Source organism: Carassius carassius, chromosome 20 (genome assembly GCF_963082965.1).
Source record: "Carassius carassius chromosome 20, fCarCar2.1, whole genome shotgun sequence".
In the NCBI taxonomy this organism is placed as follows: Eukaryota; Metazoa; Chordata; class Actinopteri; order Cypriniformes; family Cyprinidae; genus Carassius; species Carassius carassius.
In genome coordinates, this window is record NC_081774.1 from 19,813,043 (window position 1) to 19,840,745 (window position 27,703).

Genomic DNA, 27,703 nt, shown 5'->3' on the forward strand with positions numbered 1-27,703 from the left:
AAATGGCAGGCAGACTAATATTTAACCTGAGATTTTCTCTGAGAAGAATGAGAAAGAGGAAGCGGGGGTTGGCAGCTCGACGGGACGGCGTAACCGCAGCGTCTGTAATTACCCTGAATATGCCTCCAGGCTGGCCTATCAGAGGGCTTCCTCGGACGCTCGAGTGTGGCGCATGGCATGACATTTGATCACTCTCTTATCATGTGTGTTCCTTTTGGGAGAGGTGCTGGCTTAAAGGGGTGGATTACTGGGCTGTGCTGGTCTGATAACCCCCACAGTTTGTTGAACACCACACACATGGCCACAGCTAACCACTGACCTCATCTCTGACTAAAGAAGTGTGTGAATTCAACCCAGGCTAATGTTTGACAGGTTAACGCATGCTAATGGGCTCAGAGATCCAGAGATTATTTACTTATCACTGGATATCCTTCACACGCATTACCTTAAAGAGGGTACTCATGCTGAAAATGTAAATGTAGGTGGAGATGTGGGTAATGTGAGTATATGTACTTGGTAATCGCAGTGTTTTCTACTCTTTTATTACCTCATACATCTCAAACACCCTCAGACAGTTTGTCCACATGTGTCCTTTATAAGCAATGCAGATACACTTAGTTTCTAAATTGAGCAATGTATATTATTCCTGTGGAAACACTCGGGGTATTAGCTTTGAAGGCAGATGTTGTATTGAAACGGAAGCTACAAACCACAGGCAACAAAATCACTGGTAGGTTTAACGCTCTCACATTTGGAGGCGTTTCACGTAGGTGTTTGTGATCGAAAGATGCTCCAGTTTCACTACAAATCACATGTGTTTCATTGTAATAAAGATGTTTTTCTTTTCCTATGTTTCAAAAGGATACTTACAGTATTGTATGGAAACAGATTGTGCTGTAGTTATTTTCAGAAGCTCATGTGCGGCTACAGATTTTTTTTTTTTTTTTAAGGTTGTATTTTCAAGGCAGAAAAATATATTTGTATAAATCGTTGTGAAAAAATCTATTTACAATCAATCAGTCAAAGGGGTCCACTGAATATTTACAGAGAAAAATAAATGACATTATGTATTTTCTAGGGCTGTCAAAGTTAACTTGAGATACTAATTAAATATGATTAACAGAATCATTTTTAAAACATTTAGCAAATGTCACATTAACACTCTTTCATTCTGCTATTAGAAATAATGAAATTATTAATTGTATTTACATCTTTAATAGAAAAATAAATTAAAGTTTTTTGGAGGTAGAAGATTTTTTAAATAATTACCTAGTACAAAATGAAAGTCAATTATTTAATTTAAGAAATGTCATTATAATATCATGTTTAATAGTTCTAACATGGTGGGTCTTTATACATGACATTATATAGCTGCCTTTATATTTTTCTCTGTTTTTGTAAAGTGCCTTGAAAAGCAACCTTTAAAGATCCTACACTATAGTGTATAAAAATAAAGGTAAATAAATATTAGTTTAGTACTGTTATTATAATCATATTTGAGGGTCCCGAGCATTGAAATGTTTGTTTATCCCATCTGACCCTAATGTAAAGAAAAATTAAGTTTTGTTTGGTCATGTGTTATCTTGCCTCTGGTGCCCCCAATATAAAATGTTGCATGTGTCAGCTCTGGTTATCTTAATTGTTTAAAATTGTGTGGCTCCTAATTAACACATGCAAATGAATCCTAATTGCTCTTCTTAATGGGCCACGCTCTTATAAATTAATTTATCATAGTTTTCTCTTAATTGAAAAAAGGGTGAAATGTGCTTGATTGATGCTTATATCATGAATATATAGCAAGCATTTGTGGAATTTTTGATGATGAAAGTACAGATGTGTGTGTGAAGGTTCCAAAGGAAAAATGCATTCAGGCTTCAAGTTCAGCCTAGCCAATTCAGTTTGTGTGCTTTCTCTCAGTGCTAATTGCAGTTTAGCGAACAGTGACAAATTTTCTCTCTGCTGCAGGATTTGGTGACCAATGTGTCACAGTGAACCGTTCGTGGGACTACCTCAGGTCACATTTTTGGTCTCGTTCCTCAACATCAAGCTCATTAGTGAAAAAACAGCCGCCTACTGGTGCAAGAGCGTGGCCGAACTCAAAGCCGACTTCCCCAAAAATGTGAGTTCACTTTTAGCTTGTCTTTATCTTACCTCTATCTTTCCCTCTTTTACTCTTATTCCCACAGAAGTTTTCTCATAATGTGATTCATTACTTTGTTTCTCACTTTTTGAGGCTGGGTTTTATCAACAGCCATAATTCTCCATAATAGAGGTGCCATCTTTTTCCCTCGTTTTCTGTCCCTCAGTAATTTGAGTCCCTTTTGCTCTGTGCATGTTAACTGCTTCACGAGTAATTGTGTAATAGAATCTCACTAATAGAAGATTTTCCAAGGCCTCTTTTCTCTTCTCCTCCCTCCTCCGACGTTCTGCAGGCAGATGACAATAGCTTTTTGTAGTGTTCTTTTCATCACAATCAGCCATCTCTTTTCTCTCTAATCATTTGAAATGAGACAGCCCGTTTGAGCACAAAATAACTTCCTCAACTTTTGTTGTCTGCCTGCTTCAATCAAGGGTGAGATTAATTTTGAATTACAGGGTGTAATTATAAAGCACAACGTCACTTTTCACATGAACCCCTTGAATCCCTCCTTCACACAAATGTGTCACTGGGTTTTTTTTTTTTTTTTTGATTTTATTTTTTTAAAGACTGGCATTTACCTCAATGTCAGTTATATTCTTAGGCTACATCTAAGCCTAAATTGAACGTCGTAATACTCTATTTAGGTAGTAACTGCATGCCACACAAATTGGGCTCTTTTTTAAGTTAGAGTTTGAAGTTTTCATGTTGTTGAGATTACAATGGAGTAAAGTAAAAACATAATTTTTGGGCAAAATAATTGTGATTACATGCTTTTCAGTACTGAATGAACTATCTAAAGTAACCTATGTGACTGACTTATTTCAGAAGAATTAATTAGTTGGGTAACATTACAGTCATGCAATAATAATCAAAATGGTGGCAGCTTCAGCTGTAAAATGCCTTTAGGTAGTTATTGCATAATATTTAGTTTGCTAAACAGAAACATTCTGTACCTTGATTTTGGTAATGTTAATGCAATATTAATCTGAAAATAGTTAACGACATACAATAGTTTATGTCACTAGCATTAGTTGTTGAAATAACATCAAAATAATAATTTGCATAATGTAGAATGTCCCAGGTTGTCATCGATAATTGACAAGACATGAACGCGCTTCTCGACATTAGCATGTTGCTAAGCTAACGACATGTTTACTCTGGTAGACATTACAATACATACAGTAGCACTCACAAATAACCCTTAAAGGGTTAATTCAACCAAAAAAATGAAAATTCTGTTATTTAGTACTCAGCCTCATGCAGTTCCAAACACGTAAAACCATTGGTTCATCTTTGGAACACAAATTAAGAAAATTTGTATGAAATCTGAGAGATTTCTGACCCTGCATAATGTAACTGACACGTTCAAGGCCCAGAAAGGTAGTAAGGACATCGTTAAAATAATCCATGAGTCATCAGTGTTTCAACCGTAATGTTATGGAGCTACTACAGTGCTGTCTATGTTGTAGGTCATAAAGCTCTCAGATTTCACCGAAAATATCTTCATTTGTGTTTCGAAGAAGAACAAAGGTCTTACGGGTTTGGGATGACAGAGGGTGGATAATTCATAATATAATTTTTATTTATGGGTGAACTATCCCTTTAAGGTGTTAATTCTACTTCATCTGACCCCCCCCCCCAACAATTTTGTTGGTGTAAGCCAGTGAATTTGATTCGGTCATAATAAATATGTGTGACTTTTGTCAAACCAGTTAATTTAGAAAAAGCCACATGAATCATTTTTACGGTGTGAGTAAATTAATCAGTTTTTATTTACACTGAACTACTTTGTGAATGAAATGCTTATTTATGGTCAACACTTCTCTCACTTCACCACGTCCATCATCTTGGATTTGTGTTTTCACTTTTCTCTAAAGTGTATCCCAGAATTGCTTTCTCAAAAGAGAATATATTAGTTTGGCCAAAAAAAAAAAAAAAAAAGGCATCTCAGGAGGAATCATTATTAAAATTCCAACATTTAGCTGTGCTCCCTTAAAATCTCTCTCTGTAGGCAGCAAACTTTTTTGTTTTGTAACTGAACATCTGTCATATATCCAGTGAGATAAACATAATCTATACACTGAAAAGTTCAGTAAGACTCTCATTGATAATGCTCATCGATTTTGCGTAGGTTTCAGCTATTCAACACACCCATTATCTCCATTTACTATTTACAATTTCCATTTTCCCCCAATGCTCCTTCGTCATCATGTCGTGAAACGCGCGGGCCACACTCTAGGGAGCGTTGAAGTGTGTGTTCGTCGGAGCTCATCACAGCGTGTGACTGGTTCGTGGTCAGGGGTGATGGGCACACACTGCTGGATGAAATGAATACTCAGAGAAGCGTAATGAATAACAAAACCACCACAATAATATCAAATTATACCGGCTCACACATTTCAGCCCTACAGACACACTCTCTGCAAGGCTCACGAGAGGTTAGGAACACGTCTGAGACTGAAGAATTAACGTGGTGCATGAAGCTGCAATCCCGCCCCCTTTTCTTTTTTTAATTTCCTCATATCACCACATGATTGACAGTTTCCACAGCAATGGGGGTCCCTAGAGGGCTGTGTTGCCAGTGTTGGCGGATGGGCTCGGTTACCTCAGCATAGCATTATTAAAGTGATAACAGGGTGATTCCTGCTTCTTAGAGATGCAGTCTGTCTCGCTCACTCCCTTTTTCTGTCTGATTAAAAAAGGGTAGAGCAATACAATGCATGCACATTCACAGACTTAATCTCAAACTCGAGTTTCTAAATGTAGGATAGCAAAAAGAACCGACTTTATGACACAGTATGTTACAGATCCGGCCCTCAGGTGTCCTCCTGACACCAACATAACATCAACACTGCTTTTCTAGCCATGCCTCGGCCAAAATGTACATTATTGCTACTTATATAATGTCTATATTCTAAGCATTTGTGGAATCTGACCTTATGATAAAGAAAGAACAGATGTGTTTGTAAAGGTTTCAAAGGTAAAATCCATTCATGCTTCATGTTTGATCAGCAAAAAGAGCTGACTTGCTCTTATATTATAGATATTGTATGTATATACAGACACCCGGTCCTCATTTATTCTCCTGACACCAATAAAACACTGACACCACTTTCAGTATACGTGGTTGAGCGGAGCTCCTAGGGGTGAGCAGATGAGAGGGGGTGGGGTTAGAGGCGCTACAGGTCCCCCAGGTCTAAGCGAGATCCAGGATGGATTGACTCATAAACTTCAACACATGCTTTGGCCGCCAAGCGTTTCTCTCCGCGCCGATTTGTTTCCCTTAAAAGCACCCGGCAAGGAGGAGGAGACACGTGGCATATATCTCTCCGCTTTATGGTGCGATTACAGTGTCTCCTCATACAGTGAGAGTAATACAGCTAAATCCTGCCTTGCCACATAGGAGCTGAATAATGCCGTCAGCATGATGTTTTTATTGTTTTAATAATACGTGCATGCCACTGGGCGTCTACAAATGCACAGATTTATAAAGCAACACAGTTTAAGGCAGGGTAATAGCTTTTGCTGGGATGTTAAATTTTTTTATAAATAAATAAATGTGAATTGGAAAAATTGGCGGATTTAGTGCAAGCGCATCAGGTGAAATCGCACTTCATCACTCATTTTCATTCCCCCTTAGGTTTATTTATTTATTTTTTTCTATTCCTCAGACTCTTTCCTTCTTTGTCTAGATTATCAATTCCAGTATTATGTGCGGGCACAACCAAGCTGACTGGACTGAGCTGGCAAAGATGGCTGAGGTAAGCTGCCATTCCTTGTGTATTTGTGTTTGGCAGGTTTGCTCTGTTTGCTCCTTACACCTCATCCAACTTCAGAGATTAATCAGGCTTATTGGAAGCATGAAAAGTAAATGAAACATGAATCCGTGAAATTAGTTAATGTTCTGAAGATCTTGTTCTTCAAGATATCCATTTCATGCACCTGTTTGAAAGTCTGTTAATGTGAAGGTTTTTTATTTTTTTTTCCTAGGCATAACACAAAAATATGCATTTGTTTATCACACACATTCTCAACACAGAGACAAACACAATCACATCCATATTCATAGTGAAAAGCCTCATTGGTTCTGTGGAAAGAGGCTTTTACATTAAATTTGCATTAGATACTGTATCATTGGATTTCAGCCTTTCGGGTGACAGAAGCAAACTGTGCTAACAAACTGTGAATGATAAGTTGTAAAACTTTATAAAATGTATGTTTGCCATAGCCAGAACAAATCATAACCACTGACCCTGACAGACTAATTGGGCCAAACAGAGGCTTAATAATTTAGCCCAGGGGTTGGCAACCTACGGCACGCGTGCCAACAGTGGCACGCAGAGGGATAATCGCTGGCACGCAAGCAATAAGGAAAACTGTATAATGACGAACAGTTTGATGTAATAACTTCTCATAGTCACACAGCCTGTTAGGAGCTATAAATACTATTAAAGTGTGAGAATTAACTTGCATGGATGCACGTGCAAACACTGCACATACTAGGTGCTTCAGATCAAAGCCACGGTCTAACAGCACTCGTCAATGTCAAAATGACTGAGATGGCCAATCAGATCAAAGTAGGCGGGGTTTACTGTTCACAGAAGCAGAGCGCGAAGCGTCAGTTTAACGTTAAAGAGAGTGAGGTAAGATGAAGCTGCAAATCAATTAACATTAGTCAACTTTTAATAATACGTTTTACCATAGAAATGTTAAATGACCTAAAGCTATATCCAGTGATGAAAAATTTTCTGAAATATGGCCATTTTGAGAGAAAGAAAGTGGGGGGGGGGGGGGGTAAATTGTCTCTCTCTGCAGACAATGAAGCGATTTTGCCCCTTTGTTGTTGAGAAATATAATGTAGCGATTCAGTATCGATTAATAAAAGTAGCGTGACAACACTCATAGGTTTATGAGCTTCTGAATGCTACTTTTTGCACAGCACGATCTCAGATCTCTGTGTGCGAGTGGTGTGTGTTGTGTGTGTGTGTGTGTGTGTCTGTGTGTGCACGTTCATCAATTAAAGCAGTGCATTAACGTTGATTAAACGTTAAAAATTTTTTTTTTTAATCGTATAATAAAAAATTGTGTATGTACCGTTTAAATACAGAATTATATCGGGGTGTGGGGGGGGGGGGGGGGTTGCTGTGCACACTTGGCACAGTGGTTAACCATAAAAATAAAAAATGGCACGTCATGCCGAAAAGGTTGCTGATCCCTGATTTAGCCAAATATAAACATTGTTCATCAATTACCCACTTCATATATTGGCGTTTCTAGCTTCAGTGGAACACAAAAGGAAAAATGTTGAAGAATGTAATTGCCACTTTTTTTCACACCGTAAAAGTAAATTAGAATCCAGGCTGTAAAAATTGACCATAGTATAATTTCTGTCATGTCATCTCTTGGGAAGTTTATGGTAGTATACTGTACATGGCAATGTTAATTTGTTTGGTCTTGGTGGAATAGATCTGCTACACTGCTACAGCAGAGCAAGTACAGAGACTTTTTATTGCCAGTACATCCAGAGACATGCTGCTGTGAGCATGTAAGAAATACTGCTGCTGCACCTATAACATGAAATAACCCCTTGACATATGAAATTACTTCATAGCAGATCTAAACAGGTGGGGCTGGTGAAGGTAGAGGGTTTCTGAAGCATGCTGCAGCTGCTGGCCAGAAAGCACTGGCCAAGTATTTAAATGTTAAGCTGCAAGCTCACTGGTTGCTGATGCACCTAGAATCAATTTGGTGCGCCATTTTAATAATGATGTGATTATTTCAGATGCACCTAGAGTTTCATGACAGGACTTTGTATATAATTTTCCAGTAAAAAATTGTGACAGTAAGATTTTTAATGTTGAATTTTCACTCTAGTCTTCATTGTCACTTAATTATTTAGAAATTATTCTAATGTGCTGATTTGGTGCTTAATAAACATTTCTGTTAAAAAACAGTTGTTATATATTTTTGTGAAAACTGTGAACTACTTTAATGATAATTTATAGTATATTTTGTCCTAAATAACAATGAAGACGGATGAAGAGAAAACTTACAGGTTTTAAATAGGATGAGTAATTGATATTTTTTTAGTCAACCATGCCTAAACCCCCAAACAGTTTTTGAAAAACTCTGCCCTACCAAGGTAAGACTGAAGCACCTCTTCCTAAAATTCACAAATGCAGGAGAGCTGCCTGTTTAACGTATACTTGAGGGTTTCTACAGAATGAAGTTATTACATCTGACGTAAGTGTGTGTGAGTGTGTGTGTTCTCTGAGGTTTTATAATTCCAGTTGGCACTGTTTCGTTCTGTATGTAAACAACCAGAGCTTATTTAGACAGGACATACAGTATGTAAATGCAGACAGGACCCTGCCATCACTAACACTTACTACTACTGGTGCTCTAATTGAGGTGTCGTATGCTCTCGTACCTTCCAGTTTATCTCCTCAACACCCTCACACACACAAATTCGCTCAGCGAACCCACACACATGTACGTTTACACTGAGAAAATCCCAGAGAAGATTTGGCTCGTGCAGCGAGGAGGCAGGCATGACAGTGAGCTTTAAGACCAATGAGGAAGACATGTTTGTGAGGGAGTTTAGTGGGAAGTTTCGTGTACAATCATGTCCAAGTCATTCTACTCTAGTATCGTTATGACAGTCTTCTTCCTCCTCAACATGCCTGCGATATAATACACATTACAAAACAACCCACACTATGGCCCTGTTTACACCTGATATTAAGGGGCTGTCTATTTAGTAATTTATAATGATATAATAATTATACAGTGTACCACAAAATAATGGTACGAAACGTCTTTCTTTTTAAAGTACTTAAAGTGGAATTTGATTCCCAAAATGAATGTCTCTTATGAACTGATTCTCTTTAGTGAATCAAAAACATACTGTTCAGTGCAAAGAGTATAGTGAAACAAATAAATAAACCGATGAATCAGATCTTTGAATGAATATTCTATGACTTGTATCAGTCTGAAACACTGTATAAATGTAGCGTTTCTGATTTTATGACCATATACATTACCATTCAAAATGCTGGGGTCAGTCTGATTTTTATTTATTATTATAATTTTTTTTAATTAACAATTGTATTTATCAAGGATGCATTAAGTTGATAAAAAGTAACAGTAAAGCTTTACACTGTTACAAAATATTCAATTTCAAATAAATGTTTCCACAAAAACATTAAGCAGCATAGCAGTTTTCATAATGATTAGTAATAAAACATGTTTTGAAAAGAACATCAGCATATTTGAAAGATTTCTGAAGGATCATGTGACACTAAAGACTGGAGTAATGAAACTGAAAAGTCAGCTTTGGATCACAGGAATACATTTTTACATAGAGTTTGAAATCGTTTGACCATCAGCACTGACCGCTTGTAGCCTCTTAAAACTGATACCAGGAGTCAAGTCAAGTCAAGTCACCTTTATTTATATAGCACTTTAAACAAAATACATTGCGTCAAAGCAACTGAACAACATTCATTAGGAAAACAGGAGTAAAAGGGGGAATTTTACTCTGATTTTCTCTGGACTCTTTTAGGCATTTGATTCAGAATTTTGATGTGTCATGCTCACTTTTCAAAACATGCTTTGCTTTAATGAATCTTTCAAAGACACAGAATGATATGAGAGCAGTCTTTCTGTGGCGATGAAGCCTCACATATTTTTGCTTTAGCTGAGAGAAGGGTCCGAGAAATTTCTTGATGCCGATTATTAATTCATTCATTAAAGAAGTGCACAGAGTTAAAGGGCCCAACAGAATTGTCTATCAAAGGTGCCTTGACATAGCTATGAGCTGGATTGGGCCAGGCAGCACGACTTTGATCACACTAGAGTGGTTAGTTCTTGTCAAAGTTAGTGTCAGGTCTGATCAGTGTTTGTGTTGAGGCCTCTGGCTGTCTGATGGAGCGTATCCAGACATCCTCCACTCACTCTGTCTCACTCACACACACACACACACACACACAAATATAATTTTTTAGGAGTCCTGCAGGTAAGTCACAGCTCAAAGCCTGGGCCATATGTGAAGACCATAATCATCTAGGCTTACAAATGGAAATCTACTATACATGCAAGTATTTCCTGTCTTGGTCTCGACAAGCGCAACAGTTGGCTTTTGTTTCTTGTTCAAGTGGGGATCTTTGATGTGATGCACTTTTTTACTATTTCTGGATAAGAGGTCATCAGCTTTGAAGTTTTCTGTTGTATTAGGTACATGAAAGCTCTTTCTTTTAACACACAGGTGATGCTCTTGTTTTTGTTTCGCCATTGTTAGGATTCACAAATAAATTTACTTTAATTCTGTCCAATATTTCCTGAATGTTAAAGTGCATTGTGTGTAAATATCATCTGTCCTTGTTTGCGACTCCTTGTTGAGTCCACCAGCCTCTGGAAACACAAGAATGGTTCATCAGGGGCTTTATAAATTTGGTTTTGGTGGCCATGCAGCTGCATACAAATCTAAGATCACCACTGAGCAATGGCAAGCATCAGCTGGAGTGGCGAAGAGCTCGTCACTATCGGGCTCAGGAGCGGTGGAAATACATTCTCTTATTAATCACTCACTCTTCACCATCTGGCAGTCTGACAAACGGATCTCAGACTGACGTGAGAATCTGAATCTGACTGAGAGGGCTACCCACATTCCCAACCTTCCACGCATGCATATTGCCAGCTGTAAAGTTTGATGGAGGTGGAATAAGAATAGTGTAGGGCTGTTTTTTTTGTCATGTTAGTTTTTCCCTTTAGGGAAGTTGTAACACATTGACACACACACACACACACACACACACACACACACACACACACACACACACACACACACACACATACATACATACATATAAATAAACTGTATGTGTGGTTTGTGTGCATTTATTATATAGACGTCCACACACATTTAAAAGTTTTGGGTCACTAAGCAGTTTTTTTTGTTGTTGTTGGATAAAAAAAATCAAATTAATTCTGAAAGAATTTAATAGTAAGGATGCATTACATTTATATATATTATGTTACAATTTTTTACAGTGTTACAGGAATGATAATTAGATGAATAGATTGCACTTAGGATTTAAAAAAATATTAATTCACAATATTACTGTTTTTACTATATTTTTGATAAAATACATTTAGCCTTGGTGAGAGAATTTTCATAAACATTAAAAACTTCACACGAAAGAAAGAAAGAAAGAAAGAAAGAAAGAAAGTCCTTACAGCCTAAATCAGTAGAGGAACTTAAACCCACAAATTAACCAAGCAAAAAATCTAGTAAACAACAACAACAAATTATTTCCATGTTTTTGCCACAAAGTTATATTTTATTATGTACAGAAAACACACTCTATTTCTCCCGCTCTTTTTCTCTTACAAAGCACACACACACTTACACAATACAGATCCAAATGTGTTGTCAGTGTTACTCTGAGGATTTTATCAGTAAAATAGTTTAGCAACTTAAAAGCAACCTGTCATTTCTCACTAGCGAGGTAATAACGGAATTCATACTGTACATGCTTAATCTCTCTTTCTTTCTCTTTCTCTTTCTCTTTCTCTATCTCTCTCATTAACTACAACAATAACTGCATTACTATCAATTATATATTACTATATCATTATACTATCAATGGCTCAAGCCTCCGTTACTAGGTCTAACAACAATAACAACTCAAAAAACTTTAACATACATATTTACATAAACAATTATTAAGGTGGATGTGTAGTAACTGTGTTAAAATGCCCAGCGATGTAGAAAACATCTGCTGCAAGGAAGTTGAAAAGCCACAGGGGTAAAAAAAAAAAAAAAAACCTGGCAAAAACTTGACGCTACAGCAGCACTTCTTCTTCATTGTCGTCTTGTCTGATGCACACAACCAAGCATTCTACCCACAACCTCACCCCTCCCCACCCCCAACTATTAGAATTTCTGGAGGCGGGAATTATTTTAATGATATTCTAATGGCTGCTTTGTGACATCACAAAACCCAGAAAACAACACTGTAGTCCAAACGACCCATACGTTGTAGATCCTGAAAAGGTTTTTTTTTTTTTTTAAATGAAAAGAATACTTTGGAGAGGACTTTTGAGATTTGCAACTTTTGTAGATCTTTTTTTTTATGCCCAAACACACACACTACATACTGACTAAAATTCAAAAAGACAAAAATAATAATAATAGGACCCCTTTAATGGCAGCATATTTAATGTATAAAAATGTTTTTTCTTCATTCAAAATTTATATCACCCAACATCAGTTCTACATCAGCAGTAATACGCATGTGGATGTAGCAAGGAAAAAGTTCAGCATTTACTGGAAACCCTTCCCAGAAGTGTGTGTTATTGCAGTACGGACCAACCTTATATTATTTTCCATCATTTGTGGAATGAAATGTTCACAAAGCCGATGTCATCATATTTTTGGCCATATAAAATTTTGTGCACCTTATACCAGCACACCTTGGAGTAGATTTACACAGTTCTGTCTCCTGCCTGCCTTGTCTGTCATTTTGTGTCTCTCAAACCCAGCCAAATCACTCGCTCGCTCTCTCTCTCTCTCTCTCTCACTTACTATCCCTATCTCCCTCTCTTTCTTTTTTCTCTCCTCTCTAATGGCTGTCAGGTTTTAGGAAAGCCATGACTGTGTGTCTGAAGCAGCAGGTTTGTAGGGTGTGTAGCGGAGAAATCGTTCTGGCTCTCCCCATTTCAGTGTGGTTCAGAACGGCCGCCAGAGCGTAATTGCCTGCTGAATGCTTTCCCACTCCCAGCACCCTCGCTCACTCACCCGCTCCCCATCCACCTGTGCTGCCTTTTTTCTGCTTCCCTTTTTTATAAGACGACTCTGTGGCAGCTTTGACATGTCAAAGAGTTCTTCTGGGTCTATTTTAAGAACACCATTTTATGCTTTTTGAATGCTGGGAAGTGCTCAAGGTGATTTTTTTCTTTTTGTTACAGATTTGACTTTTTTTCTTTTGTGCAGCTTCTGGGAGGCTGTTTTACATACACTGGCCCCCCAAAAAACTATTTGGACATCTTAATATATTAAAGATCTGTTTATTTCAGTCCAAAATATCAAACCAAGTGGCATTTGTAAACAAATATTGCAAAACTCTTTTTTTGTTTTTCGATTTCTTTTTTACATCTTGATTTTACTAACATTTATTTAATTATTATTTTTTTTAGACATATTTTATAAATTTAAACTGAAAAATCATGTATGACACACGACTGAATTGCTATTTGATTGGATGTGCATATTACGTTTAAACTTGGCCACATAAATGCAAAATGTATATAAATGAATCTACTATTTCTGAGTTATATGGAAATATATAACTATAATAAGAGCTCTCTTCACCTAATATGGCAGTTATTGTTTGAGTTTTGTGATTGGTGCATCTATGTGTCTCATCCATGATTGCACGATGCTTATGTATTTGGCTGAATCTCATCTTGCATGCCCCTTAAACCACCTCCTGAGCATGTTTGAATGATGGAAGAATTATCAGTCTCAAATGCATCTTGTAGGGCATTTACACCTGGTCTTGCATGGGAAAATAGCAATCTAGCATGAAGTGACCATGTGTCTTTTGTATGAGATATTTATGCTTTGGATTTGTTTGTCTGTAAATGTAATTTTGCAATGCAACTATTATTGCTTATATTTAATTACACAAGTGACTTCATGTTCATGGTGTTTTACCTCATTCTTTTGCTTAACTGGACTTCAGAAATCATAATTTGCAGACCCTTATTTTGTTTCAAACCCGTGTGATTTTCTTTCCTCTGCAAAACACAAAATGGGAAAAATATAAGCCTGTTTTCAATGCATTTTCTATGTAATTACCCTGAACAGGGACCAAAGCTTTTAAGCTTCAGTAAAGACCATAAAAGTGTGAAACAGACAGAAATTCAAGTCATTATTCTTTAACTATCTTGATGCCTGTCCTACAGTAGATCTTGTTGGAACATTTATGAGAAAAGTAGTAATGTCCAGTTTGTGAATGAGTTCCTTACCTTTTAAATAACTTAGGGCTGAAGGTTGATATTGGGGCTGCACAATATGGGATCATTATAATTGTTGCTGCTCCTGTTGTTATTATTAAATAAAGATATAAAATAAGAAATATTGCCATTGTAATATTTCTGTAACGTTAAGTCCACTGATAGAGAGTTGAGTTGAGAACCCATGTGCAGTTTACTGAACAAAATACAAGATAAATAAAATGACATAAACTGGAGCACTAGATTTTGACTATAAACAGGCTTAACTTAACAACAGAAGGTTACAATAAAAAAAGCTAAGAGACTATAGAAACATGAGGGCTATATATAGATGTTCTTAAAAAATTATCAAGATAATGAACCAATTTCAAGACAGAAGTGAGAAACTCCTGACAAGACAAACCAATGAAAACAATCAAACAAAGTAAACATATGGCCAGATCACATTACTAAAAGTAGTAGGGACAAAAGGATTCACATTACATGAAACAGGAAGCAAGAAAAAGGAAGTATTTTTTTTATAAAGATTTTATATATCTTGCACTTTTAAAGCTACAACGTACAAATGCTTCACACAATATAAAAACACAATCATAAAAAGATACATTTATGAAGAGCTATACACAATATGAAGTGAAGTGACATGACATTCAGCCAAGTATGCTGACCCAATTTGTGTTCTGCATTTAACCCATCCAAAGCGCACACACACACACACACTGTGAACACACACCCAGAGCAGTGGGCAGCCATTTATGCTGCGATGCACAGGTAGCAGTTGGGGGTTCGGTGCCTTGCTCAAGGGCACCTCAGTCATGGTGTTGCCGGCCCGAGACTCAAACACACAACCTTAGGGTAAGGAGACAAACTCTCTAACCACTAAGCCACTTCTTCCCCCTAAAAACATTAACAACCCTGGATTCAAACCCACAACCTTAGATGGGTGAAGCCAGTGCCTTAACAGAGTGGGTCACTCAGTTGATGCACAAATTGAATTGCTGCTGCTGATGGTTATTGCTTTAGTTGTAGATTATTGCTGCTGCTGCTGCTGCTGCTGCTGCTGCTGCAAGCAAGTACAGGAACTTGCTACTGCCAATGCATACGGCGATATGGTGTTGTGCGTATTTGAGACATACTGCTGCTGCACAAATAGCATATAAAATAACCCATAGCAGATCTTCACAGGTGAAGCTGGGGAAGGTGGAGGATTTCAGAGAAACTCTGAAAACACGCTGCTGAAAACTCAAGTGAATGCTAGCCAGCCATACAAATGCAAGCCAGTAAGCTAATTTGCCGCATATGCAGCATGAACCAATCAGCTTGTACCAAGTCCAGAAGGTGAATCTGGAAATGGCATAGGTTAGACTCAGACTCGGTCAACTACACATCACCCTCCCAAGCTGTTTTGTTTTTTCTTTTTCGCGGGATATACTATAAGCCTCACAAGACATTCAAATACAGACTAAATGGACAGAGCAGGTCAGGAGGCATCTAATGGTACCCTATTCCTCTCCATCTCCCTTCAGCTTCGTTATGGTTGTGAGGGAAGCAGGAGCAATTTCCCCCCTCAAACAGGACACAAAGCCATTGTGCTCCTCTCACACACACACACACACACACACACACACACACACACACATATGAAGCTAATCACAGCCTGCTGCCTCCTGGCAGCTAACCTCTGTGTGAACTAACGCTAGGCAATATCATTTAATCACACTGTTTGCCACACGCTCTCTTGCTCTCTCTGTGGCTGGCTTTCTCCGTCTGTCTGTCCCTGTCTGTCTTTGCCTCCTATTTATTTCCCCCTGTCTTTCAGTCTGGATCACCCCCTCTTCTCCCCACATCTGTATGTTTCTGTCTCTCCCCTTAATACTCTAGGGAACAGGGGAAGGTCTCGTTGATTGTATGAGAATAAGTAGGAAATTGTGCACCGGTACAAAAATGTATGATTGCAGCCCCATACTGTTGGGTATTTAATCAGGGAATGTGGCCCTCTCTTTGAAGCCTGGAGTGTACGGCACACTGGGCTAATGCAGCTCTATCTGGACACAGCTCTGTCGGAGGGGCAACTCATTTACATTTTACAAAGACAGAAATCAACTCGCAAAGATGTAAATATGCTAATGTTAAACAGTTTTTTTTTTCTCTGAGCGCCAATGTGGGAGAACTCCAGTAATCTTAAGCGAGCCATTGTTTCAGTTCAGGCATAGCTGGATTTTTGTTTTTATCTGAGATACATTTTGTTCTGTACTGGAGTCTGTTTATGATTAATGTTTTTGCTACAAATTTGAGCTACTGTGGTTGTGATATGATTATCACTGATTTTTTAGACATGAGACAAAACATGCTCAAATTTTCATGCTATTTGTTTTAAAATAGCAACATTTGCACTCTAATTTATCAGAGTTGATCCCTAGAACGTTCTTAATACAGGTGTACCATATTTGAGTTCCTTTTTATTTTATTTTTAAAATCATGGTATTACAATAAAAAAATTCACACTCTCTAAAACCATACAGATATATTTTTATAATAATATAATATAATATAATATAATATAATATAATATAATATATAATATAATATAATATAATATAATATAATATAATATAATATAATATAATATAATATAATATAATATAATATAATATAATATAATATAATATAATATAGATATTATATTTGTAACGGGGCGACAGAGATGTGAGATGTGCGGATCCATCTGCATGCTTTTATTCAAAGGCCTGGTCATGAAACAGGCATGGGTTGATACACAGCAAACAGTAATAGAAGAGGCAAGACGAAGAGTAATCCAAAGGCTACCATGGGTCTAAGATCGGGCAAACAATGTCCAGAGAGCTAGGCAAACAAAGAATCCAAGACAGGCAGGAGATCAGGAAACAGGCAATCAGGCACAAAATTAAATGTGACTAGACTAGAGCTAGGAACTAGACAAAACTCAGAGATGGCTCCGTAACATTGCTATCACAGATGTGGCGATAAGCACAAACAATACTCAGCCACTTCAGCAGGATCTGAGGTGTTATATAGTGTGTGTAATGGCTTTCAGGTGAGTGTGTTAATGGTGTGCAATCACTGCAATGGATGGTGGGAAATGCTGTCCAGGGTATAGTGTAACAGTCTGTGTTAAATTTGAGATTATATTATATTATATTATATTATATTATATTATATTATATTATATTATATTATATTAATTATATTATATTATATTATATTATATTATATTATATTATATTATATTATATTATGTTATATTATATTATATTATATTCTGGCACAAGAAAATGCTTAATAACATACATTTTATATTATACCTGCTTTTTGTCATTACCTTCAAATATGTTTTATGAACAACCTGCCAACATGAAAGTCCTTTTCAATAATTTACCTGCTATGGAGTCAAGACAAGTCTCTCTCTCTCTCTCTCTCTCTCTCTCTCTCTCTCTCTCTCTCTCTCTGTGCTGTATATATATATATATATATATATATATATATATATATATATATATCCAGTATAAATCTGCATGCCTCACGTCTCTGTTGCCCCGTTACAAATATACTGTAATATCTATATGAACTATTAAGTTTTACAAATTAGTTTTGGATTTTTGATCATTTTGCATTACTAGTAGCAAAACCAGAAAAACTAAATCAATACTGCAAAATATAATTATTTTGTCAACAACATAATTTTTATAGTTGGATCTGAAAGGAAAGGAAAGAACAAAAAGGAAAAGGAACTAAGGGGCCAGGAAAACCAACATTTTTATTAATCCTAAATAATTATTTAATACACATACTTCTACTTTTTCAGTTCTGTAGCACGTTTTGAATCAGTGATATGAAAATCATCACAGCATCCAGAGCTGAAGCAGCTGCTGTCCATGGTTCTGAAAACAGACATCCCACAATCTGCAGGACAAAGTACTTTTCCTCCTAGCTTGATTTATATTTATAGATCCTCCTTATGTGTGATATTGTCTGCGGTGGATGAGATACTGCACCCGTGCCTTACTTTACACCGCCTGTGCTGTGTTTCAGATGTGTTTGAGTCCTTGGTTTCATATATTACCACCTTAGAAGTCTAACATATTCATTGATCTTCAACTGCGCCTTCATGTGTATCAGCCCTTGTTTCAGAGTCTGACCAGAGTGTGTGTGCACAGTGAGCGATCTCATACTCAGACTCAAAGCCCTCTACATGAGATTGATGCGTCTCATAAGTGTCCCGAACCTCGCCGGGACCTGTTCTTCCCGGATTTCGAGGAAAAGGGTTTCAGACACGTCTTGCCAGAGGTGCCTCTCTTCCTGCATTCAAAGCACCGGAGAAGCATGAGCCCTGAGCTCGGAGCCTTGAAAGCCAAGCTTACAAACACTTGTCAGCCAGAGGCCTTTAATAAGCTGTCATAGGCCTTCCCAGCGCCGCTGAGCTCCCCTCTGTGAGGACATTAAGTTCTTACAAGCAGCATCTGTTTCAGGGCCAGGCACCTGCCTCTGGCCCTAGCGCTCTGCTAATGCTTTTGTACCTTCCCTTGACCACGCTCCCTGCTGTTAGCCACTATGTTTTAGCCTCGCCACCAGTGACCTACGCACAGATGGACACGCACACACACACTTGTGCTCACAGACATCTGCTGGCCAGCCTCCATTATGCTCCTGGAAACCTTAATGTGCTCTCAATCTCTTTTGCGAGCCTAAAGGTTTTTTTTTTTTTTTTTTCGCTCAAGCATTTCATTCCTCAGGGCGCCCGGGGCCCATCTCCACCGACAGCTTGCACAGTTTTCCCTCTGTCTTTTGGGTTTTTCTAGCTTCTCTCTATAGACCATAGAACATACTGGTTGCTACCCTCTGACAAGATTTAGTGTGTGTGTGCGTGCATGTGTGTGTGGTTTTCCAGTCTTGTTATAAATGCTTGCTGCCCACATCCCTCCCACGGCCCATACTGGTGGCTATTTTCCTCCAATGCACCACATATCATCCCCTCATGTTCCTCAGCACAAAAGAAACTCATTCAGACTGAAGATCTCCACCTTGAGAGTTTCTCATGTTGTGTCAGCGTCCACCGGTTTTCTGTGTTCAGGCGGCAAAATCTCAAGACAGAAACAATAGCTCGAGGGTAAGATCCACAATAAAGTTTCTCACGCAGCGATAACAGAGCGTGGCACAGACACTGCGTTTCAATCAAACGTGATGGGCTACAACAAGTTAGACAATAGGGCTTTTCCTCAAAAGCGCCTCATTTCTTTCTCTTTGTTTGCTGCTTTGTGCTCATCGCTTTCCTTTCACTCACTCTGACATTTTTCCGCAAAAAAAGGAAAGAAAAAACATAAAAAAGAGATGTTTTATGGGCCCACACAGGCTATGAACAAACACGCTCATATTCAGAGGAAAACAGAAATGCCCTGAAGCATCGCATTTCCAACAGATGTCTGAGGAGCCCGGAGCCTGGTACGACAGAGGCACATCACATTTCCATTTGGCACATCTCAGCCGTATCTCTGAGTTATGACAGTTTGCGCTACTCTCAAGATGCGCGCCATTCAAATCTCATTCATTATGAATGCCAGTGATTTGGAGGGCTGCCATCACGGTGCTCTCCAGAACCACAGCACCAACAGAGGAGGAGATACGGCTTCGCTATAAAACACACTTTATTCTGCTGCAGATGTTGCGAGAGACGGGTTCGTTTCCTCTGTTTAAAAGTTCTGAGGGACTTGAGCTCTATCCGATTCAATGTTTTTGTCTTTCTTGTGACTAAAATGCAGGATGTTTAAGGCAGATCTAACTTGTTGCACTCACATTTCTGCTTGCTTAAAGAAGAACTAGCATTCAAAAAACAAAGAATTTAGAGGAGGCCCTGCAATCAGGCTGAGATGGTGGCAACCCAACCATCCCTCAAAGTGTCAAATAAAATTAGTACAACAGGTCATTCACTTCCATAATGTCAGATTGATATTGATTTAAAATAAATATTTCAAACGTTAAAAATAACTAGAATGACAATAGCCACAGTTGCAGTGCTGTATATCTGTTGCAGATATTTGTAGTAAATAAAAGTATGGAGCATGGAGTAAAAAAAAAGATCTTTTTTACCATAGTTACCATTTTATTTCAATTGTGATATTGGAGAAACTGATTACATATATTAATTATCAATAAAAGTTTTGGTGTCAGGAATTGTATTTATTTATTTGTTTGTTTGTTCGCCTTTTTTAAGTTTTATTCAGCAAGGGTAAGTTTAACTGATTATTTTGTACTTTCTATTTATAAATAATCACACACACACAAAAAATCACTGTTTCCAAAAAAAAAAGAATAATAATAAAATAATATTATGCAGCACAACTGTTTTGAACATTGATTTATTAAAAAAAATGTTTATTGAGCAGCAAATCATATTAGAATGATTTCTGATACTGTAGACTGAAGTAATAGCTGCTGAAAATCCAGCTTTGCCATTATAGGAATAAATGAAATTTTGATATATATACAAATAGAAAACCGTAAGTTTACATCATAATAATATTTTGCAATATCACTGGTTCTACTGTATTTGGTTTACCAAATAATAAAGTAATGTTTTTTGTTTGTTTGTTTGTTTGTTTTGACCAAAATAAAACATACAAAAATTTTACTGACACCAAACTTTTGAATGGTAAGAGTATATACTGGATATAAAATAAAAAAACAGAAGTGATAGGGGAGACTGAGGTTAACTTGAAATAAAATAGTAAAAGGTAATGAAATGTGGTTTTAATTGGTACCAGCATACAAAATTACTGCTAGAGATACAAACTGGTGCAACAGGACTTTTTAATCAAAACCTTTTTCTTTACTGAGATATAGCACTTTTCCTCATGGGACAACTAGCCCTGGTCTCTTCTGTATTGGATTTTTGTTGTTGTTATTGCTTACTGAAAGAGAGGGAGATGAGAGGCAGAATGAGTGGCAGAAAGAGAAGACTGGGGGAAGGGATCGGGAAAAGGCAGCCGCAGAAGTGAAAAGGCAACATGAAGGCAGCGATGTGTTTCAGACGACATGTTCAGACACAACAGCGTTTTCCTCCCTGGCCACATCTGAGAGAGTTCATGAGGGGATCGCTAAACCATTTGGAGTCCTTGGTGTGTGTGTGTGTGGGTGGTAGAGAGAGAGAGACTCTATGTGAGTGAGGAAAAAAAGAAGACAGATCGAGAGAAAACACATTTTTAACATTGCCTCTGTGCTCTGTGGCCAGTGTTCGATGAATATTTAGCACAGCTTTGCTGTTTTAAAATGGACCAGCAGATGAATGTGAATGAATGAGACATGCACCTCAAATGTCCCAGTTTTCGCACTTTGTCATTTTCAGTTTGGCCTCTGAGACCCTGAATTAACAGCTAGAAGTTCCTGGATGTCCAAAATGAATGTCAGAGCAAGACTTAAATAGTAGTTTCTTTCTGTGATCCACAGAACCATGTAATGAGATTTGACTTACATCCCCCATCACTCTAGTACCCTGAGTTGGTGAGGAACATCTGCCGCTGGGTCAGAAAGGCCACCACCATCCCCTTCTTTGCCAAGCTCAAACCCAATGTCACCAGCATCGTTGACTTCACCAGAGCCGTATATGAGGGTATGAGCAGCCTTACCTACAGACAAACATATCACAGTAGACACAGAGGTTTTGAGTGAATTTGTAGATGATATGTGGATTTAAAACAGGGGCAGACTGGGACCAAAAAGTGGCCCTGGAGTGAGCTCATCACAACACAAACATTCTCCTAGAACTCACACTTTGCATTCAGTTAACAGATCCATACGAATCATGCATGAAATAAAAGTTTATAAACTCAAACGATAGCTTTATGTGCTTTACAGATGAACTTGAAGTCTTTATTCATTCGAAATGTTCAATAATAGCCTAGATCATCTTTGGCTCTGTAATGCAAGTCATGATCCGATTCGTGAATGATTCAGATGATTCTTTTGAGTCAATCTTTTAAAATAAAAAGAAAGGGGGCGTGTTTCAAACTAAACAGGGAGGGAGGGCAAAACACTCACAAAACACACTCCTTGTCGGCCGCTCGATCGACTCACTCATCCATTTGCGTAGGAAAGAGATGTAATATTATGATTTTCGTCATTAAAAAAATACAAAAAAATTATATGTGTACCGGCCCACATTGTCCAGCGGGCCACCGGGAAAAGTCCCAGTGCTCCAGATGGCCAGTCTTCCCCTGATTTAAAAAAAATAAGTTGAGTATGATGGGGAGGTCTTCTAAAACAATGATTCCCAACCCTGGTCCTGGAGGCACCCCAACACTGCACGTTTTGCATGTTTCCTTGATCAAACACACCTGATTCAGGTCATCAGCTCATTAGTAGAGACTCCAAGACCTAAAACTGGTGTGTCAGAGAAAAGGAGACATGAAAAATATGCAGTGTTGGCCTTCTGTTGGTGCCTCCAGGACCAGGGTTGTGAACCACTGTTCTTAAAACATGTATAAAATGTATAAAAATTGCATTAATAAAAGTTTGGAGTCTGTAAGATATATATAGATATATGTGTGTGTGTGTATGTGTGTGTGTGTGTGTGTGTGTGTGTGTGTGTGTGTGTGTGTGTGTGTGTGTGTGTGTGTGTGTGTGTGTGTGTGAAAAAATCTCATATATATCGTCTCAAGGTTACGTATGTAACCCTAGTTCCTTGAAGGAACGAGACGCTGCGTCGAAACGCTTTTCGGGAACGTCCCTGACGAGACCGACTCTGAATATCGTGTGCAATCAGTCCATCGGAAAGGCGTGACGTCACGGGTGGGGTGACGTAGCGACCAAGAAGCTATAAAAGCACGTGCCGTGCAGCTGGCTTCAGCTTCGAGTAGGGAAGCAAGCGTCGGCAGGGGTGCCGGGAGTATGGCTCTGCGACGCAGCGTCTCGTTCCTTCAAGGAACTAGGGTTACATACGTAACCTTGAGACGTTCATTTTCAGGAACTCGAGCTGCGTCGAAACGCTTTTGGGGAACGATGTGCCCACGCTGCCAGACTTCCAAATCCCTGCCTAGTGTGTAGTCAAAAGAGCACAGCTAAGACGAGAGAACAGAAGAGCCCGGCGTGGCTCGCATGTCAAGATCTACTACTACTAAATATTGTAGAAACATAATTTTCTGTAAAGTTGCTTTGTAACGATTTGTATTGTAAAAAGCGCTATACAAATAAACTTGAATTGAAAACTTGAAAAAAAGATCGTAAAATCGGACAAATGTGGAGGGCGTGGACCACCCCGCAGCGTTGCAGATGTCCAAGAGGGACACACCTGCTGAGAAGGCCTTGGAGGCCGCCATACCCCGAGTAGTGTGAGCCTTGGCCCCCAAAGGAGGGGGAAGACCAGAGGACTCATAGGAGACGTTGATAGCCTTGACTATCCAACGACTAAGGGTCTGCTTGGTGGCAGGAGAACCCTTGTTAGAAGGACCGTAGCAAACAAGCAATTGGCCTGATTTTCTCCACAGGGCAGCTCTGTGGACATATGCGTCCAGTGCTCGCACTGGACACATACAGTTTAGCTTCTCTTGGTCTGGCTCCCGAAAGGGAGGAGGACAGAAGGCCTGCAGTACGATAGGTTGTGGTGTAACAGAGGGAACCTTAGGAACGTAACCCGCTCGAGGGTATAAGAATGCTTTGGCCATACCAGGGGCAAAGTCTAAGTAAGTAGGGGCCACCGAAAGGGCCTGAAGATCTCCAACTCTCTTTAGTGAGGTGATTGCCAGTAACAGGGCAGTTTTAAGTGTCAGATGTCTATCTGAGATATCTTGTATTGGCTCAAATGGAGCTTTACAAAGAGCCTCTAGAACCACAACCAAATCCCAGGGGGGAACACGGGATCATACTGGAGGTCTCAGCCTCAGCGCACCGTGGAGGAAACGTGTAACTAGGGGGTGTCTATCCACTGACTGACCATTGAAAGGGACATGGAAAGCAGCTATGGCCGCCACGTAAACCTTTAAGGTGGAGTGGGATAACCCCGCAGAGAGCCTGGCTTGTAAAAACTCCAGAACTGTACCAACTGGCCAGTCTGCTGGGTCAAGCTGGCGGTCTCTGCACCATGAAGTGAAGAGCTTCCACTTCAGGGCGTACAGTTTCCTCGTAGAGGGAGCTCTGGATTGGAGTAGGGTCTCAACAACCTCGGTTGAGAGACCAGCTGCTAACAGCTGTGCCTCCTCAGGGGCCACACCCACAGCTTCCACAACTCCGGGCGAGGGTGAATTATCGTGCCCTGCGCCTGTGAGAGTAGGTCTGTCCTGATCGGTATCTCCCACGGAGAGCCGTCGAGGAGCGAGACTAGATCTGAGAACCATACTCGGCCCGGCCAGAACGGGGCTACTAGTAGTAGACGGGCCCTGTCCCGGCGTACTCTCGCCAGAACTCCCGGGAGCAGAGCGATAGGGGGAAAAGCGTACAGACGAAGCCTCGGCCAGGTCTGTACCATAGCGTCCAGTCCCAGAGGAGCTGGATGAACTAGAGAGAACCAGAGGGGACATTGCGATGTCTCCTGAGTCGCAAAGAGGTCCACCTGGGCTGTGCCAAATACTCTCCATATCTGCTTCACCACCTCGGGGTGAAGCATCCATTCCCCGGGCCTCGGCCCCTGTCTCGACAGTATGTCTGCTCCCACATTCAATCTCCCAGGAATATACACTGCTCTGATCGAGAGGAGTTTGCCCTGGGACCACAGAAGGATCTGGTGTGCCAGCTTGTACAAGGGGCGCGAACGCATGTTCTGTCCTGGTGATTGATATAAGAGACCACTGATGTGTTGTCGGTGCGCACCAACACATGGTGACCTCTCAGGTCTGGGAGGAAATATTTCAATGCTCGATAGACCGCTAATATCTCTAGGCAATTGATGTGCCATGTTAGATGGCGACCACTCCACAGACCGCGGGCAGGGTGGCCGCTCATGACCGCACCCCAACCGGTGAGGGACGCATCTGTCGCTAGCGTTACACGGTGACAAGGAACTCCCAGCACCGGGCCCTGATTCAAGAACCAAGGTTTCCTCCACATGTCTAAGGCACGAAGGCACCGCCGCGTGACCTTGATAACTCGAAGTGGATTTCCCCTCGGGGAAAAGCCCTTGGACTTGAGCCACCACTGTAGGGGTCTCATGTACAGCAGGCCAAAAGGTATCACGTTGGACGCAGCTGCCATCAGCCCTAACAATCTCTGGAATTGTTTGACAGTGAGTGACTGGCCTTCTTTGACTCTCTCGACTGATGTGAGGATCAACTCGATCCGAGCAGGAGACAAGCGTGCCTGCATCGTGGTCGAATTCCACACTACGCCTATATAGGTGGTTCTCTGAACTGGAGAAAGTACACTCTTCTTGGCGTTTAGTCTCAAACCCAGCTCCCCCATGTGTGCGAGAACGACATCTCGATGTCGAGCCGCCATCTGCTCTGATTGAGCTAGGATCAACCAATCGTCGATATAATTTGAAAAATGCGGATGCCCTGCATACGGAGGGATACCAGAGCCGCATCCATACATTTTGTGAACGTGCGGGGTGAGAGTGCGAGGCCAAAGGGAAGTACTTGATATTGATAAGCTTTGCCCCCGAAAGCGAACCTCAGAAACTTCCTGTGTTGTGGAAGGATGGATATGTGGAAGTATGCGTCTTTGAGATCTATTGTGACAAACCAGTCCTCGGACCTGATTTGAGCTACAACCTGGTTGACAGTGAGCATCTTGAACTTCAGTGACATAACTGAGCGGTTCAGGAGACGTAAGTCTAAGATCGGACGCAACCCCCCATCCTTCTTTGGAACTATGAAGTACCGGCTGTAAAATCCGGATTCCCTGTCTAGAGGAGGCACCACCTCGATGGCCTCCTTCCTTAATAGGGTATTCACTTCTTGTTCCATAACCAGAGCCTGCTGGGGGCTGACCACAGTCGGTGTAACCCCGTTGAACTTCGGTGGTGGATGACCGAACTGAATGCAATAGCCTCTTTCTATTGTACGCAGGACCCATTGAGATACATTTGGCAGTAGCTTCCACGCTGCTAAATAATCTACTAAGGGAATCAGTCTCTCGAGACTGACCTCTGGTGTAAGAGGCCCCCGAAGGGGCGGCAAGCATCCCAGCTCCGCTACGCTCACGGGCGGAAGTAACTGGGGGTGGCGCTCGCTGGAGGCAGCTGCGCCCTGAAGCTCTGGCAGGGTTGGCAGACCGACCTCCTGAGGGTACTGAGGTGAGACGGGCACCGTATAATGAGGTGAACGGCGCTCTACCCCAGCAGGGCTACCCTCTGGATCCTGGCGTCAGGATCTTTTCGTCGAGGACTTCCGGGCTTCGATCACAGATCTTAAATCGGTTTTTGCCCTAGAAGCCCCCGACTCAGAGCGTCGTTGCCCTCGGTCCCGACGTGGGGGAGCACGAGTGGCGACGCTCTGCTTTTGCGCTTCCCGGTGTGAGGAGCCGGTATGTGGCGTGGTCATCTCCCGCCCAGATGCACCACGAGAGCGACGAGGGAGGAAACTCTGGAACGCCGCCGCCTGCTTGTGTGCCTCTTGGAACCTGTCGACGACAGTATTAACTGTGTCGCCGAACAGGCCCGAGGCTTGAAGCGGGGCGTCCAGGAGGCAGACCCTGTCTCGTTTTTTAATTTCTGACAGGGTCAGCCACAAATGCCTCTCCGCGGCCACTAAGGCTGCCATAGACCGCTCCCAATTGTGTGAGCGGTCTCCTTAGTGGTGCGGAGGGAGAGATCAGCGGTCTTTCTGAGTTCTTCAATATCTTCAGACTTAATCCCCTCCCCCTCATCAACATCTCTCAGCAGGTCAGCCTGATAAGCTTGCAGGACTGCCATAGTATGAAGGCACGCCCCAGCCTGACCTGCTGCCACATAACCTTTGCCCACTAGCGATGATGTAACTCGAAGCGGCTTAGTGGGCAATGTCGGAGCCTTTAGAGACGAGGCCGAACCGGGTGACAGATAGCCCGCGAGCGTCTGTTCGACCCGTGGCATCGCTCTATAACCACGCTCTCCCAGCCCCATCACGTTGCCATAATATAGTGAATCAGGGCCAAAGAGGCGGGTCGAATACGGGTGATTCCACGATCTCGATAACTCATCATGGAGATCGGGAAAATACGGAAGGCTCCGACGTGGAGGTGGTTGCTTCGGCCGCAGAAAGCGTTCGTCTAATTTGCTTCTCTGCGGCTCAGTCTGTTTCTCAGCAGGCCAGTCGATTTTTAATTTATCTACTGCACGCGTGACCACCTCCAAAAGCTCCTCATACTGGGGCGACAGGGGTGGCGAATCCCCAGCAACAGTCTCCACATCGACCTCCTCGGAGGACGAGAGGTGAAGAGCTGATCCCTCACCCTGGGGGGAAGAAACCGATGAGCGTGCTACCGAACCCAGGGTTTGGGCGCCGGATCTGGCAGATGAGGAAGGAGATAAGGACTGGCCTGTCTCCATTCCTTCTGACAGATCCACCTGCGAACCCCACGAGTGCAGCAGCCGCTCTGCCTCGG

At 40.7% G+C, this 27,703-nt stretch overlaps 1 protein-coding gene across 1 annotated transcript in view; it reads left to right on the forward strand.

Moving 5' to 3' along the window:
* Nucleotides 1-27,703, forward strand: part of dpydb (dihydropyrimidine dehydrogenase b) — a 101,305-nt gene that overhangs the window by 61,996 nt on the left and 11,606 nt on the right. Inside the window, 2 exon segments of the mRNA XM_059502677.1 lie at nucleotides 1,966-2,119; nucleotides 5,833-5,901. Coding sequence (XP_059358660.1) covers nucleotides 1,966-1,975 — 10 coding nt within the window. The 3' untranslated portion in view covers nucleotides 1,976-2,119; nucleotides 5,833-5,901.